At 36.8% G+C, this 17,960-nt stretch overlaps 1 protein-coding gene across 1 annotated transcript in view; it reads right to left on the bottom strand.

Moving 5' to 3' along the window:
- Positions 1–2,395: 2,395 nt before the first annotated feature.
- The window catches only part of FAM83B (family with sequence similarity 83, member B), a 45,326-nt gene continuing 29,761 nt past the window's right edge, over positions 2,396–17,960 (bottom strand). The window contains exons 2-4 of the mRNA XM_009879829.1: positions 15,100–15,264; positions 6,855–6,979; positions 2,396–4,754 (exon numbers count right to left, since the gene is read on the bottom strand). Coding sequence (XP_009878131.1) covers positions 2,396–4,754; positions 6,855–6,979; positions 15,100–15,264 — 2,649 coding nt within the window. The remainder of the gene's footprint in view (positions 4,755–6,854; positions 6,980–15,099; positions 15,265–17,960) is intronic.

Genomic DNA, 17,960 nt, shown 5'->3' with positions numbered 1-17,960 from the left:
CACTGTCACTTCAAAACTTGCCCCGAGACCCTTGTTCTCCCACTGTAATTTCCTTTCCAAATATAGTACTGCCTACAAGTGTAATGTCAGAGCTCATAAGAGTAAAAGGAAAAACTAAAGATCCTCCTAAAAACTACCCACACTGTTTTTAGCACCACCTGCATCTTGATTAAGTTCCTTTGCTGCACTGTTAATTCAGGCACTGTTAATTCAGAATCACTGTCTGCCCTGCTAAAAAATACTAAAAGTTATAAAAAGTATAGTATTGCACTACTGTTTGCTGTGGAAGTATGTTGTGCCCTTTTTGAAAATATGCCTGAAGCACTAAGGAGACACTCCTTGCCTTGGGTCAGTATAAATGTTCATTTGGGAAAAATACCAAAGATGGCATTTCAGCAAGGAGTGAACAAAGTGACCGGTGCTCATCAAGAAATTTGTGAGGTCTCTTCCATGGCCACAGATGAAGGGGAGACTGAAACTTCCAGCAGATTGAGATGCAAGACTTTGCCACGCTGATGAATAAATACCGTCCCCACAGTGAAACAGTTACTGCTATGACGCATCAACCTAATAAGGTTGCCTGAGAAACAGTTTGAACAAAAACCTGACACCGCTTCACTGAAATCCCTAATAACTATGGTGAGTTCACAGGAGCTAGAGCAGATTCTCGGTGAGAAGCAGATTTCTATATAAAATCTCTTCCCAGGGCCACAGCTAGGAGAGACAAATAAACTCAATCTAGCTAGTGCATGAAATGCCTCAGTGGTGTTTCTTCCTAAAGAATAAAGCCTAGCCCTTCCTAGTGGGACTCCTCCATAGAATGCTGTAGGACCTTTCAGACCTAAGAGTGAAGTACTGTCCTAAAACATGCTCCTGAAACATGAAGACCCTGTGTAAGGATTGTAAGCTTTCAGCAATGAAATTTCCTGAATTTCTGAATTTGGAACAAAACTGTTGCAGAGCATCTCACAGCTAAATGGTTATGGCATTCACCTAAAAGGCAAACTCCACATTCAGGAGGGTGTGAGCCAGCTGGATGTTCTGGCTGCACGTTGCAGATGAGAAGTGGATGCCATGCTGCTGCCCAAACACCCTGCCTTTGTTTTTTGTAAACACTAACCTGGCATAGGCACTTAATATCAGGAAATTTTTTATGACTGAGAGGCTCGGCCAAACAAAAATGTGTCCCTTAGGCTGTGGTTAGGTGCCTAAATACCTCCATTAACGTTAAAAACTTGCTACTATCACCCTTGACTGACACTTTCTTTGGCTTAGGAGAGGTGTCTTATTGTTTGACGTGGTGACTTTTATGAATCTCATTTTTGGATGCCTAATTGCTCCTGGCCTTGTCATACTCATCTGTACATAAGGCAGCATTGCAGGGTTGAGCTTGCAATCATCCTCACATGCCTAGTCTGAGTACTTGCAACCCTATTTTAAGAACTACGTTATTAAAGCCAGAGTTGCAAATATGTCTGGCAACATTTAAAACAGACTGTTGCGTGTGAAACTCAAAAACTTACCTGAGAGATGTAAGTCCATGGACAACTATTTTTTTTGAAATACCAAATAGAAAAATGTGAAAAAATGCTATTTTTAGAATACATTACAGAATACTGGCATATTATACAAATGTAATTAACCCATAGAAATGGCAAGTTATGTTCAAGGCACCTTTGTTATAGTTTTTTTAAGGTTCATCCTACATTCACACTAGTTTAACCATGCAAACAAGTCTGTGAAAGCTCAGATTAAGGTCACTTTAAGACCTGTGTGCCAAATACTTTAGAAAAAATATCATATTACATGGAAAATTCAATAAAGAACGATAGATCCATCTGCTGCCCAAACAGTTTGATAGATGCTATGGGGTAAATTATTAACAAGATGAAGCCTAAAAGAAGTTTTAAAAAATTAGTTTAAAGATAAGTAACATGCAATGCATTAACATTCGTGTTTATCATTTGAAAATGTACATAAATGCTGAAAAAAATGCAAGCCACTATTCCTAGTGCTATCCTATTTTTAAAGGGAAAATCTTTGGAAACAGTATTATTTGAAGTTTAAAAACATCCTCCATCTTTTTTTCCCCACGCTTAATCTTTCAATATGCTAGTACATACTTTCTTCACAAGGAAAATGTATAAAATTCATCTTACAATATAAACACTATAAACAACTCCCTTGAGGCATCTTATGAACACAGAACCTCTGTAAAGACTTAAGTATAACAATTCTAGGATAATTATGTAAAAATATGTACATTCGTTCCAATGTCCTAGACCCAAGAAGAAACCTAAGCAAGCTCTACAAAAGTTGCCCGTCAGTCTTGTCCAGTTAAGATTATGTCCAGCTTTTCTGCTCTTGCTGTATTTCAACACAACCAACAAAAGTTTTACTTGCTTTTGTGTAGGAAGTTCCCAAACTTTTGCATAAAACCTCTCAGCTTATTTTCATTAGTCTGCAATGGATGGTAAGCAGTTGAGTTGTAGCCGACCATGTGATTACTCCTGCCATAATTATTCCCTAAGGTCTTGCTTTTGATATCTGAGAGATGTGAACTGCTGTTGGGTGCATTTCCTGCAGGTTGGCTAGGATTTTCCATCTTACAGAATGGCTCAAAGCGACTATAAACACGTCTTTCACTCAAACGCGGTCTTAGCTCCTCTTGGCGTTTTGAGCTTGCCAGCTGTGGTGTCACTGAACTTGCTCTTTGAAGAGCAGAAACAGGGGCACTTTCAGGAGTAGTATTTGTGGTGATTTCCTTTACGTCTTGATACTGAATCTGTTCTGTATTAAATCTTGGGGTAGATGCATCTCCTGCAGTTTCTATGAACTTACTTTCAAGGGGGCACAAAAGAGGACATTTTTTATTGTTTTCATCGGATGGAGGTTTTTGAGGTTTTGGTGACTTCGGAGACTTTGGAGACTTTTTGGGGCTCCCAGTGACATCTTCTTTACTTCTGTTCAAGCTACCTTGAGAATTTGATGATGTGTTTCTTTTTCTCCTTGGGGAAGAATCTGTCTTATTCTCAGAAATCTTTGGTTTTTGATTCTCGTCTTCAGAAACCAACGTATCAGAACTACTACACATTCTGTAAAAGGCAGTACCTTTGTTTTTTGACAAGTTTTCCTTCTTGTCTGGTGTGAGATTAAGAAGCGACCGCAATTTCTGGGATCCTTTCTTTAGAAAACTTGGGGAATTCTTACTTTCTTTCTTTGATGTGCAATCCTTACAAGACTCCTCTTTGCTAGCTTCAGTAAGAGCAGCCATAGAGATTGCCTTGCTAGCGGTTGGGCTCTTCAGCTCTCCTTTGAGGTTCTTTTCCTCCTGTGGCAAGTGGTTGGTCACACTGTGCAAACTTTTAGAGCTCTTCAGCGTGTCTTCTGGAAGTTTTGGACTAACCGGTTGCTTAAGTCTATGCCTAGTCAATGTGCTGTAAACGTAACTGGATGCATGTTTGTTGGCACCAGGGTCTAATATGGACTTTGAATTAAACATGGGAAAACTTCTCCTTTTTAGCATATTTTCATTTTGAAGGTTCTTCAAGTTTTCTGCATGTTTGTCTGCACACAGTGTTGTGTACAAGTAGAGAGATGAGTCACCAGTTGCATTTGAATTTACACTAGGTTTCGTGTTGTCTGCAACGTGAATTCTGTGGTTTTTTGGTGCATCTGATTTAAGTGGGACGTTTGTGCTAAGCTCTTCTAAAATATTATCTGTTCCATTTTCCACACTTGGAGCATGATTAGATGTCCCTTTAGGTGTTGCGCTTCCCTCTGACCCAATTATAGTAGAATTTGAAGAACTTGCACAACTGCTTACTTCCTGCTGTTCAGGTAAAGTTGGCTGAAACACCAATGATGATCGTAAGCGAGAATGAGAATACAGCGCATGAGCTTTAATATTTTCAGCTGTGTCATAGCTATCATATCTGTCACCCAAGGCTGACCCATTAGACTCTACGGGATAATCTGATTGATCGTTCAAGTATGACTTAATTCGCCAGTTACGTAGGAATGATTTCGTTGTGTGTTCAAGGGTCGGCATCCTTTGCTGCAGATGGCGGATATGATTATCTGTCCCATTAAAAGACCTCCGTACAATTGAGTTTCTTTCTGCAAGATTTACCTTTGGTCGTGAAAACTGATCTGCAAAACTTTGCTGGGGTGTATTGTAGTTATTTGCATATCCTCCTCGTAATGAAGACACAATACTAAGGCTATCAGATGGCATTTTCCAAGTATTTGATGGATTGTTGGCTCTATTAATAGCTCTGTTGAGCAATAGGTAAGGTGTCCTTTCTGGCTTCTCCCCAGCGTAACTATGTCTCTTCCAGTGCTCATTTTTTTCACTAGGTTGATACTGCTGGATTGGATTTTGCATATTAAAACCTGGATGAAATGGTTGTTTATTATAGGCTTGATTTCTCAACCCATATTTATCTATTTCATTTACTGCATATCTTCCACGAGTTTTCCAACAAACAGGATCTATCTTGTGAACCTTGTCTTGCCTACCAAAAAGGTTTCTTTGGCTAGAAACTGAAGCCAAGGAAGACACCAAGTGTTGGTATGTATCATTATCCCAGAGTGTCCTGCGACTGTTGACCCGGACTAATTCTGGGGCAAATGAACTAGGAACAGAAGAACGGGCATACAGTGTCCTGAACTCTTCATCAAAGGATTCAACCAGCTGTCCTGTGATAACTTGAACCATACTGAGGTTGGTTTTTTCAAATGACCACATAAAGCTGAAAGAAGAACAAATGACCATTAGAAACAGTTCTTTTGAACTAACGTATTACACTGGTCCTTCCTGATAAGAAAGCTTTCACACAAACCTGGGTTTCGTACAAATACTTTCTAAATAAATAAATAAATTGTAGGCATGATTCATGTAATTTGGATTGGGAAGGTCTAATCTAATACCAGTTGAACTCAGCTGGAGACTAAATATTTAATTGCCCTTATAAAAACTGGATATTGCAAAAAAGTATTCACAAATGTAGAACAGTGGAGTACAAACACCTAACGGCGCAAAATTACCTCTACAGAGACTAAGCCAGGATTGACTAGAGCCACTGAGTCAGAGAATGTTAATGTGTGGTTATGTTGTGAAACAAATACATTTGAAATAATATGCAGAACTGCTTCAGCAATTCTGAATGAACTTCACTCTAAACACATTTTTTAAAAAAAGTACCTCAGAATTGTTAAAAAGTTTACATTTTTTACTATGCCTATCAGATTGGATATGAACATTTCTTTTAATTGAAATGATGATATTATGATGAAGGAAATTTTCCTTTTTTCTATTGTACTTAGAAAGGCTGAACACATGCTCAAAGCTAAGTAGCCATAGCTACTTTACAGGTACAAAATGGGATAAAATACATTAACATGTACATTAAGGAGGTTTCAACAAGCTTAATAGCATGGTGTCAAAAGCACGCAATTTGTAGATTACAACAAAGAAAAAAAACTGTTTTGCAACCCTATTTTCATGAAAAAAATGTGTAAAAAATAAATTAAATCAAATCAATTAACTTATTTGCATTTGTCTTCTGGATTTTAAACAACAGGCTTATTGTATTCACGCAAATAGTTTGCTGATTTCATTCTTTTTTATTAGCATTTTGTATTTTTCAGGAAATAATAGTGTGCTGAGATTAAATCAAATCATGATGCATACATTTTTTTTATTTTCAAAATTAAGAATAACATATTTCATAATGTTTGAAAAAAACTTACACTTGAAATTGAGTTCAGAGAGCAAGAATTCAGAAAGACTCATCTTTCCTGTTATAAGTCACTGGATTCTTTTAGAAAGCAAGCTTAATTTTTACAGAAATTGATGACTCCAGTCCCTGTGGTGCTAGGTCTTAAAGCAGTGTTATTTTTCAAAATGAAATGAGAAAAAACTATCACATTCTCACAGTCTCCAACACTGTGTGTAGATGTCAAAGCAGGCAAACTCTCCCTGGACTCTCTTACACTGATTCATTTATGAACTTGTCACTTACCTCACTACCATTTATATACATCAGTCTGAATATGGGGCTGGCCATGTCTCAGAGGAAATAAAAACCCAGATTTTCGAAAGCTTACAGTGGTGAAAATCTATGAAAGTCAGTGGCTATGGATCTGGCACTCAGGCACTATGTTGGCAGAAACTAATTCAGTAGGCCAAAGGAGAGACGTGTAGCATGAAAAGAAGGAAAATATTTAATAATGTGCGAGATAAAACTGTCCTTGCTTTAACTTAGTTTTTTCCAGCTCTGCAAAGCTGTAAGTTCTTCCAGCCTATGCTTTGCATACACACACTGGAAATGAAATGGAAAGTAGAATAAAGAAACTTAGCCAAATATGCAGAGAGACTATGTCAACTTGAGCAATTCTGAATTTGTCCACGATACACCACAGAGTGCCATAGAAGAGGTCTATAATGTTCGCTTTAGAAGATCATTGTGAGGAGGAACTACTCAAGAGAGCTTATGAAATAATTTTGGCAGCTTTTTCTGGAGTGAATGTTAAACAAGAATAATTCAGACATTATAAGACAAATCAGGATTTTTCTCTCTTTCTAGCAAGTCTTTAGCTGTAGCAAAAGCTGGATCCTTTATTTCTTATTTGTGAAAAAACAACAGAGGATCTCAAAATTTGTCTACCTGTTAGGCTAGATAGCGTAGATAAATACCTATTATAACTTGTTAAATCACAGAAAATATAATAAAATTTGCACATGGAGTTCCCTGGAAGAATTTTTAGAAACAGACAAAAAAAATAATATTGCAGTAGGAGAGGTACTGAGATGACAGGTTTTCTACGGACACCTCAGTCATTGATCTTACCTGTAAGAACCATATATGACTTTCTTACAGTCAACAAGAATAAATTTTTGTTCCATTTTTCCATGGAATTTTGCTCCTGTTTTAGAATAGTAATCTTGTCCTTTTACTGTCCGCACCCTCATGTTCTGAAAAAGACAATTGAAATACTTTAATTGGCATACTATATTCCATATTTAGCATCCAGGGGCTTAAAAGTCAGAGGTACAGCAGGAGAAGAGTTATATTATCGCATATTTAATAAAGTCTGCAGGGACATAAACTGTGATCAAACTTGTCCCCTAGGGACCCAAAAAGGCAAGTTATTGCTTTGTCTTGAAGACTGATGAGATTCCCTAGGCCACAAAAAAATGAAATTCTGCTTTTCCATAGCCACCACTCCCAGAAATGAGGTTCTGGCACAGGAAGTCTTCAACAAGAGAAACGGGTTTTGTACTGTAAAGAAATAATTCTTTTCATCATCTGATGTACAATATTTAGAAGTTTTCCAAGCATCTCGGCTAATCGGAGACAACATCTAAAGAGCCAGGATCACTTTTCTTTTAATGGAATAAGGCTGCTATATCTACAAACATAGATACCCCACTCTGAGATGATCCATTGAGTCCACCTGGCACCAGAATCGCTTACAGTTTTACCACTGGTAAGATTTCTAAATCAGCTTTGCACCATGGGATCAATCACATTTCTAAATTCAGAGATGCTATCACAACATGCATAGGTAGCAGAGGTAACTCTTGGCAGCAGTTTAATTTGAATTCTATTAAGCAGCTTTATGTTTTACTTATGCAAACTCAGGAAATTGCACTCAGGGAAATTTTCCATGTTGGATGTCAAAAATGTGGTCAATTTTCCTCCCAGACTGTGGATGAAATTGATTCAGCTAAGCCAGTGTCTTTTTTTTTTTCTCCCTCTACTGTCACTTGGTTTTTTTAAGCTCATAGAAATAAAATAATTCAAAAGAAGTGTTACAACACCTTGTGGACTGTACTAATAACAATTTTCAAAAAGTTCTTACATGGACATAAGGGAAAAAATCAAATAGCATTTATCAGAAATTGTTACAGAAAGGTGCTTATTTTTTGAAAAAATAAAATTTATATTCAACGCAAACCAACCTACAGCATCTACCTCATGTGGCTGTGAGATACAAAATGCTTCACAAGACATAAAAATAGCTTGGAATATAGCTATGAATGATCACAATATTTACTGTACTTTCTAGCCTTGCAATATTTGTTCCAGCAATGCTAATTTGTGGTAATTTACAAGTATCCCAGTGGGAGTGAAATCCATAGTTTGGCAGTAAGAAAACAGAATCTATATGATTGGTACATAGACTGTACATACAGAAATAGTGGCATGTAAGACTTCTTAATACAAAGGAATGTCTTGCTTCATGGGACTGCTACAAGAACAGGTTGAAAATCACAGCAGATGTTCTCTGTAAAGACCAGGTACAGATGGATTAGGGCTGTTCATGAAGCAAAATGAGTAAGATTGTGTACAGGGTGAATATAGAATAGAATAGAATAGAATAGAATAGAATAGAATAGAATAGAATAGAATATTTCAGTTGGAAGGGACCGACAATGATCATCTAGTCCAACTGCCTGACCAATTCAGGGCTGAACAAAAGCTAAAGCACGTTGTTAAGGGCATTGTCCAAATGCCTCTTAAACACTGACGGGCCTGGGGCATTGACCACCTCTCTAGGAAGCCTGTTCCGGTGTTTGACCATCCTCTGGATACAGAAATGCTTCCTAATGTCCAACTTAAGCCTCCCCTGGTGCAGCTTTGAACCATTCCCACACATGCTATCACTGGATACCAGAGAAGAACCTTCCACGTTCCCTCCTCAGGAAGCTGTAGAGGTATTTAAACTTAAAGAAGTATTTAAAACTCCAGTCTATAACGTATGACTTGAGTTTGCAATACAGTTACATAAAACTTTATTGTCTATGGGAGCACTTACACATTTACCTAAAACATACAAAGTTGCAATAGATAGAGGTTGTAGGATTTTTAATGATACAGTGTCTACTACAATCCAATGAACTTTATCTTTCCAAACAGAAATTTCAAAAAAAGGAGAAAATCTCCATGAAATGAAAGCACATTTCCAAATAACACATGCTTTCTTAATCACTATATATTTCATTGCTGGCATCTTAAAACTTTTATCAAAAGAAAAACCAAATCAAAGAAGCAAGAGTTACACTTAAAAGCTGCTGACCTGGCAAATTATGGTTTCACTCAAGATATCCAAGTTCTTTAAGTTTTATTTATTAGGTGAGTTTTTACTTAGCATTTTTGTCAACCTGTGTTTGAACAAAAATGCAACTCAATTAAAATGTACAAAGACAGCATTTAAAAATCACTTTTGTTTGTGACCTAAATGTTTCGTAAATGTTCTAGAAACATAAACTTTATCTCCTAATTTGGCATATCAAATTGATTAAATAAAAGATGTATTATCTAGAAGTACTTAAAAATTTTAAATGGTAAAAATTTTAAAAGTGAAAATACAGGTGGATGCTTACATCTATTTTCAGAAACAGCTAAAAAAGAATCAATAACAGTAACAACCCAATTTGCATTACTGAATGGGAGGTTAACATAATTTTGCATCTCTAACTGCTAATCACTTTTGACAATCATCTAGCATTGTGTCTTTCAATTTTTCTGCACTCTGATTAGAGGTTTTCTTATCAATGGAAGCCAGTTTTCCTGCTTTCTGAGGTTTTTGTTGAACTTTGAACAAGCAAATCCCACTGAAGAAAATTATCATTTCTCCAGCAGCTACTCAAGCTTTAAGTAAAAGTAATTTAATAAAAAACTTTTATTTGGAAGTTAAATAGTGTGGAAAAAGTAATTTCTGAAAAAGAAAAAAAAGCAAACATGTGAATTTAGCCCTTCTAAAGATTATCAGAATAGCAAACCCTTATTTACTTTAAAATAAAATTGTGTAAATTAGTCATGAAATTTGCATTTACTTCAATGACTGTTTTACCCATTTCTATATACCACTATATTTGTATGTCAGCTTTATATTTAACTAGATTAAATTATATTTATATCATTGTAATTTGAAAAAGGTAACTTGAGAGGCAGCTTATACATTTTCAAATAACCATAACAAGTAATGTTGGCCTAAAGACATGCCAGTTGAACACATCAAATCTCACTGAGATAAGGCCTGATCAGTATTGGACAGGATATCACTTGGGAATCTGGAATGCTGGAGGCACAAGCAAGGCTAATGGCTTGCAAATTACCATAGTATATATAAAAAAGCTTTGCCTTAGGTACTCATAAGTTGAAATACAACTTCAAGCACGCATATCTAAAGAAAAGGAATAAAATTTACATTAAATTGCTGATTTTTTTTAAAAATCATAGTCACTGCTTCCTCTGTTCTCCTTTTTCTTTTCCTTCTCTTCAGTATTATTCCTCCTGTTTTCTCAGTAGGTCATCCACTCAGAGATGGAACACAGCAGCATTACAAAGGCATGTGCCAGAGATCACGCTCACCTTTCTCACATAACACTTCCTTTTCCTCCACAGTTCATCTGGCATTCTTCATCTACTTCAAACCCTCTAATAAAGTGCCAGGGATGCATACTTTGAATAATCACCCAAAATATGGACAATATTTGAAGATATATAATAACAATGCATTCCACTTAGGATTAGAAGCAGTAAATATATACGTACTGAATTGCAAGCCCCATTTGGTCTGACATGCTGGGCTTCACCTTCCTACTTGGTTTTACCCTCAGGCTACAGGACTTTCCTGCTAACAGCGCTATCAGTAACGTGTCACTGATCACTGCAGAAGTGTTATGCATCACTGTGGGTAAAGCAATAATTCCTTTATGAATCCGGAGAGGAAAAACATGGGCAAACCATAAATCACACACCATGAAGGATCTCAGCTAACCCAACGGGACAGCAAAAGTATGTAAGATTTGCCATAGCGAGTCAAACGGAAAGTCTGCCTGGTCCTGTAACCTATTTTTGTCAGCGACTGCTAGTGGATGCATATGGAAGAATAGTTTAATCAAGGACTAGATGTTTTAGGCGGTTTTTGAAGCCAGACACAGGATCTTCTCCCTCTTCCAAGACCAGGCTGTAGGACACTCAGGGACGTTTAAAATATCCAGTGGCTGCAGCTTAAGGATGGCCATCAGGGCTTTCCAGTTAAATGACATCCAACCGATGAACAGGAAACAAGCTCTGACTACCCTTTATATGTATGACTGCACCACTGTCTTCCCACAGAGAGACGCATAAGTGTGATTTAAAATTTTGAAGTGTAATTCAACATTACACATTCATTTCATCAGTAAAACTCCTCCAATGTTATAGATGAGTACAGTGAATATAATGGTCTCAAACATTTCACTTCAACACTTTTTATTTGTTGAGTCTGGTTTTATCAGTGTTCAGTTACTCACCCTGCACTTCCCATCAAGAATAGGCACAATGAAGAAAATGGATGCCTACCTAATACTTAGTCTAACAGCTGTAAAGAAAAAAAATAAGTCACATTTCTCATATTGTTCATCATTACTAATGTTATTTACTATCCTAGGTCTCTCTTCTTACCAAGTAAATAATAATAGTTGCTGTACAAATACTAACTAGTTTTCAAGTTTGCTTCTTTTCTGACTTTGAATCCGATCCAAGGACCACTGAAGACAAAACATCAATGACTTCACTGGAGTCTGGTATCCCTTAGCACAGAAGTTCACTCACAGGTATGACACCATGCTGTACATGCCCATTTAAGAACCAAATTTGACTTACACTTGAAAGCACTGAAAAACTTTTGGTGATTTTGAGACCACTGATGAGAAATAACAGACTGCAATCAGGTCTCAAGAGCAGCTCCCACTATGCATTTAAACCTGCATATCTTGGAGCAGACTTCACAAGAGGAAAGTAAAATCAATTCATTAGCAGTTCTATTTTCTCATTGCTGCAATTCACTAAAAATACTAAGAGGAGTATCAGGGGATAAACAGTTCCTGCCAAATTGCTTTCAACATCCCCCTGTAGCAAGATGATTCTTCGCTATTGCCAGAGAAATAAAAATAGGTTTCTGCAGAGCATGGAACCTCTGCCACATTCCTCACCTCATATCAAATAAAATATGAAGATCTGCCATCAGCTGTGGACCTTGGCTGATTTCTTGGGCATTAAACAACATTGCCTACATTGGTTCTTTGTTTCTAATCCAAAATTAAGTTACTGCATTGAGCATTCTGGTGGTACTGGGGATTGCTGTCTTGGTGCTGCATTTTGCACTGCAAATCTATTTCACAGTTTGCTGCAGCACCTGTCAGTAGCAGGGGGAAAAAAAAAAGCATCTCTCAACCAATTTAGCTATTAGTTTTTGAAAAATCACCTGAAAAAAGTCTGAATCTATAACAACTCTTCATCTTTCTATGCAAAGGAATTGCTGACTGAACAAGTCAGACCAGTGACAAAGTTAATCACAAGAAGCTTAGGTAAAGAGGAGAAAAAAAAGAAACACATTACTTACTGAGGAAAAATGTAGGACAGTCAGGAAACAGATGAATGAAATTGGGGAAAGAGAAATGGGGAAGTATACAAAAGGAATCGTTTATTTAGGTTGAGTTCCACCAGTGATGTTAACGTGAACATTCAGTAAAAGCCAAACCATAAGAAGAAATGTTGTAAGAAAGACTGAAAAAGCTCCTAGTAAACCCCTGATTTCATATTCTCCTATATGGAATTCACAAAATAATCACAGAATACAGAGGCTATCCATTTTTTCAGTTATAGCTTTCACTAAAGAGGAAACATGCCCTGATATGCAGTCAGACTACAGATGAGGAAAACTGTCTGCACAGACATTTAATGTAGATTTATGAATAAAATCCTCTTTTTTCCATACAGAAGACTACTGAATTGTTAATCCGAATTAAAAAACACAGTTTTGCTCATCACTGCATCTCATTTTTTACTGATCCAAAGGAAGAGGAAAAGAGCCAGAGAAAGCGTTCAGTCAGAAAACTTTGCAGAAACTCCTCATCGTGAGCATGTGGCATGAGGAGCGCCTGCCATAGCCATACTCCTCCAAGACTGAACCAAATCATGCCGGAGAATAACAAAACCAGTGTTGCTGGTGCTACGTGCTGAGGAAAAGAAACAGATCCATACATCTCTGTCCTCTTCCTGCTTTCACTGAACAGAAGTGCAGGGCCAAAAGCCAAGAGCACATAAAGTTAAAGATTGTTTGTTTTTTGTGAACCTTGAGGCAATGGGAAAAAAAGAAAGGGAGAAAACTTCTCCAAAGTTCTTTCATAGGTACCAGCAGTTTATCTTCATTCTCAAGAAAGGCACAGGAGAATTACTGTGGGAGTAGTAAGCTTCTACTCCCAGAGCAACAGTCACTGGGAGTAGCACTTGGATGAGAAGACCATTAATTTGAAGAGATTTATTACAAGCTAAACTGGAAACCTAGCACACAACTCTCCTTGGCATATATTTTTCATTTTCTGATAAGCCTTGAAGTATTCTAAGTAAACCTTGCAGAGTAAAGATGTATTTTATTTCTCCCATCATTACAAAACAGAAACATATAATACATAATGTCACTGAAGAGGCCAAGTCCAAACCTCTCCAATCCACACTAATCCATACAAAATCCACTCTAATGTATGCACATTAATTCTTTCAACCACAGTATAAATGCCTGTAGGTCTATAAAATCATATTAAAAAGACAACTTTGAACCCACCCAAAAGAAGTAAAGCTTTTGAAACAGTTGTAGAAACACATTGCACAGAATTAATTTGAAAATGCATACTATGGCATTTTTTGAGATATCACTTGAAATGCATGCTCCTAATTTCTTTCATTTTGGGTGGATAAAACTCATGCCATAAAAAGACATACACCATTTTTGGCAACCTCTGTGGCATAGTTAACCCAAGTAATCAGAAAATGGTGGTATCTCAAGTTCCAGAGTACGGAAATATTGCCAAATACTGAGTTCATGAAGGCAATCATGACCAGTGTTTACAGACCCACAACATATTTTTAATGTTTTCTATCCAAAAGTTCCCATAGATCTCTGTATTAGGCCACCAGAGGGCAATCCCACACACTCATACACAAGAAACAAGCATGGAAAGTGGCGTGGGAATAATTTTAAGGACTTAAGTCAACACTCCAGAGCAAAAGCTGGTATAAAATACATGTTTGCTCCAAAATTCTATCAAAAAGCTTTCTTTATCCTCACGCCTCTATCTGATTTTTGGACTGGGTTCTTAAAATGAATACTGCTAAGAAGAGCTTTCATAATATTTTTGCCAGGAGCAGATATGGCCTAACTAGTTACAGAAACAAGGAATTGCAAATAGAACTATACGGAAGTTCAGCAAAGGCAGTGCTCGGAGATTTGCAAAGAAACTCTGGCAGCGTCCTTGAAACATCTTCAGTGTTATCTACAGCACAGTAAAACTAGAAGTATTTATGAAGCATTTACGTCAGGTCAGTGCAGCTCATGGTTTTTATTCTAATCCCTGTTAAACATGAGGGTGCTATAAGACATCTTATGAAAAATGTAAACATTAGTCTTGTTATCTTTCTTAAAGGATAAAAGTGCGTATTTCACATAGAAAAGTAATACTCTAAGACATGATGCAGACCCACGTGATAATACAGATTTCAGGAAAACAGCAATAAAAGAGAATCTTGGGCCTTTTAAAGTATTTTAATAGATATTAACTTTAAAGAAAGATCATAAAATGAAGTATACAATTTATTAATTCATATAAGCTTTACGACTCCATTTGTAGGTCACTTCAAGAGAAATGAAAAAGAAGCTAAGTTTTTCAAACATGTAGTATTCCTAAATACATAATAATGGAAAATTATTTTCTAATTAATTGTGTAATTCTATCACACACTCTTGCTTTGACACATGAAAAAGATAACATTCTAAAGAAAAAAACATTTGTAGAGAAGGCTCTGCTTCAAGCTTACCTATCTATACCTCTTAGGTAATTTGAAAAAGCAGTATTTGGTAATTTGTTTTTGAATAATAGCATCATAGAATGGTTCAGGTTGGAAAGGATCTTAAAGATCATCTAGCTCCAACTCCCCTGCCACAGGCGGGTACACCTCCCACTGGACCAGGAATAGTGCCTTTTCAGTAGGTGTGGAGGAATGAGTAGTGAATGTTCATGCACAGGAACACAGGAAGCCTTACCCTGAGCCTCTGAACTTGACAGCCTTGTTTCTCCGTCATTTTCAGAAAGTGACTGAAGTTTGACTCATCAAGCAGGAGATACACTGCAATCCCTCTAGCAGATGCCTCCACAATTTCTCTAAAGATATCCACATCTGTAAACATATCCATAACAATGGCAATGACCTGAATAAAACAGAAAAGACACAAATTATTGTATTGTATAAACACACTGCTATTTTTTCACATCAAAAAGTTCTAATATTTTCCATGTGGTACCACTTAACGTGGAAGGCTTTTCAAGAACACTGGATCTTCTTTTTGAGAAATCAGGTGATTGCTTGTGTGACATTTGTCACAAGTACCAAAGTCTGTCAAACGTTGTGATGTGGGTGTGTGTAGCGATTGGTTATGTGAGGAAAAGGAAATCCAGTCGAAGAGAAGGGAAACAGCAATATGATTACAGTGGGAAAAAATAAACCATCAAAATATAACTGCACTGTGCATAAAAAAAAATTGTACAAGGGGCTTCTTCATCTTTCATCATATTCTCTAAAGCTAATGGCTTGAGAGCTTGAAGGAGTCAATAAGCAAGACACTGAAGATCTGGCTGAGTTGAAGACTTCAGGATCCACACCGATTCTGCACTTCTACTGGGACGAAACTTTTGCAGCTGGTGAGAGCTTGATTCAAGAAGATTAGAGTGCTAAACACCAGCTACTGATGCACTTCAACTTTGGGGATAAAGTAAGTGTTTCTGATTGGGAAAAGCAATGTCCTGATAATGGTATTTTGGAGATGATTTACTATTAACATCTCGTTAGTAGTTTGGGAAGAACTAGCACTGAAGCGTTAGGGGAAATAATAGAGGAAGAACAGGTATCTGTGTAACTTTTAAAGATAACATTCTTATCCACTAGAGTCTTCATGGAAAGTTCCAATAAGATGTCTCAGGTGCAAATTCATATCAAATAAAGCCTTTCACAGGTACCAGAGCAGGCTTGATAATGAGCATGCTTTACCATTTTCACTAATCTTTAAACTATCTGTACCTCAACTTTAATGGTGTAATTGTTAAGTTACAATCACTCATCTTATTCCAAAACTGAAACATTTCCCTCACTCACAACATCTGGTAAGTGCTGTTGCATGTGCCCAGGTAAATGTTGTGTCTCCAGTCAGTCATCTGAATTACCTTTTTGAATCCTACCTGCTTAGAACCGAAAGACTCACTTATGCCAAACATACACCTAAAACACTAGAAATATTGAGTGCTGACCTACAAAAAATAAAAGTAAAATAATAATGTCATTAGGAAAGGTAAAAACATAGCTCCTGAAGTAGTTAAAATGAAAGGACTTGGCCTTACCATGATGTGCCATCCAGTAATAAAGAGACTCTTTACAAATCCACCAGTCAGACAGGAACTGAATAGCATGAAATAATTCAATTCTTTCAAAAATCTTAGGTAATATGCCCATGCACTACCTCATTCATTTTATTGGCTTCTTGAAAATAAAACCGAAATGTGATTTTTAACAGTACAAAGTATATTTCTTTATCTAAATTTGAAAGGAAAGACTGAAAACCACAAAAGTTTATCTTAACTCTAAGGACCTCATTGCTTTCAGACGGCACCTTCTGCTTGATCTTGTTTCTGAGATACACAACGTTAACTGAACATGGCAACCCTATTTATTGATCTGTCTTGTTTCACTTATGTCTGAGCAAAAATCTGCCAAGACAGATCAAGAGTGTTAGGTAAAAGCCCAAAGAAGAAAATCTGTTCTCAAACAGGTCTGTGTCATTGCCTGTGTCCCCTTCCCTCTGAACTCCCTAATTTCTTCTTAACCTTTCCTTTTCTTCAGATCTTTTAGAAATAGGTGCTCATTACATTCAAGGATCTATTTAAATATAAGAGTGAACTCCTGAACAGATTCATTAGTGTACACTGACATGAATACATGAAATATTCAAAATCAACAGTACAGCCTTCAAAAATCATTCTACCGTTTTCCTATGGCAGATATCTAACATGCTCATTTGTTTGCAGTATCTGTGGTTGCAAAGACTAATATACCAGAAATATACAGACAAGAAAAAAAACAAGAATGAGTAATAAAAACTAAAATGCAACACTACTAGAATGGCCACATCTATCCTTATGAAGAGGGAAGGAGAGAAATAAACACATAAGCAAGCAAGCCAGTAAGTTGGTGGCGTGACAGGGATGCATGTGCACCACTACGCAGCTATTTTGTAACTTGGGAATGAACAGGGAAACCCTCTTTGTCTTCACTAGTAGAATTGTTCTCAAACCATTTAGCTTATTAATTTTGGAGTTAATTCTGCAAAGCATCAAAGCAGTCTTGCAAGAAAAAATAGGTTTCACTTCCAGAGCTGGAACAGGGATTACATTTTGAAACCTTAAGCTTGTGCTAGCTGCAAAATCCTCATCAGATTTAAGGACATGCATGCAAAGCCACAGTCATGATCTGACAATCAACTGGACATCCATTTTTGCATTCCCTGGAAATCAAAGATGACTCTTGTTTTATGCCCTCATTAGCCTGCCCATTCACTCTAAGCAACACTCAATTAATCTAGTCAACACAAACATAATTAGGCTCAATTGCTGGAGGAAGAAGGGTGCCAAATTTGAACAATGCACAATATACACTGATAAGTAAAAAGTCCTTTACAGTGATAAGGTCACTTCTGTATAGTGATTTCTATTAATCAAACTAGTTGTATGATCATAAACTATAAATTTTGATGCAGAAAGAATGGATTCCATAAACATCATAGAATATTCTGGCTTTAAATGTATTAAACTTCCATTCTTTTTTTTTTTTTTTTGGGGGGGGGAGGGGGCGGGTGGG

The sequence above is a fragment of the Charadrius vociferus genome, unplaced genomic scaffold (genome assembly GCF_000708025.1).
Source record: "Charadrius vociferus isolate BGI_N301 unplaced genomic scaffold, ASM70802v2 scaffold342, whole genome shotgun sequence".
Classification (NCBI taxonomy): Eukaryota; Metazoa; Chordata; class Aves; order Charadriiformes; family Charadriidae; genus Charadrius; species Charadrius vociferus.
This window is presented reverse-complemented; position numbering and strand designations above follow the sequence as displayed.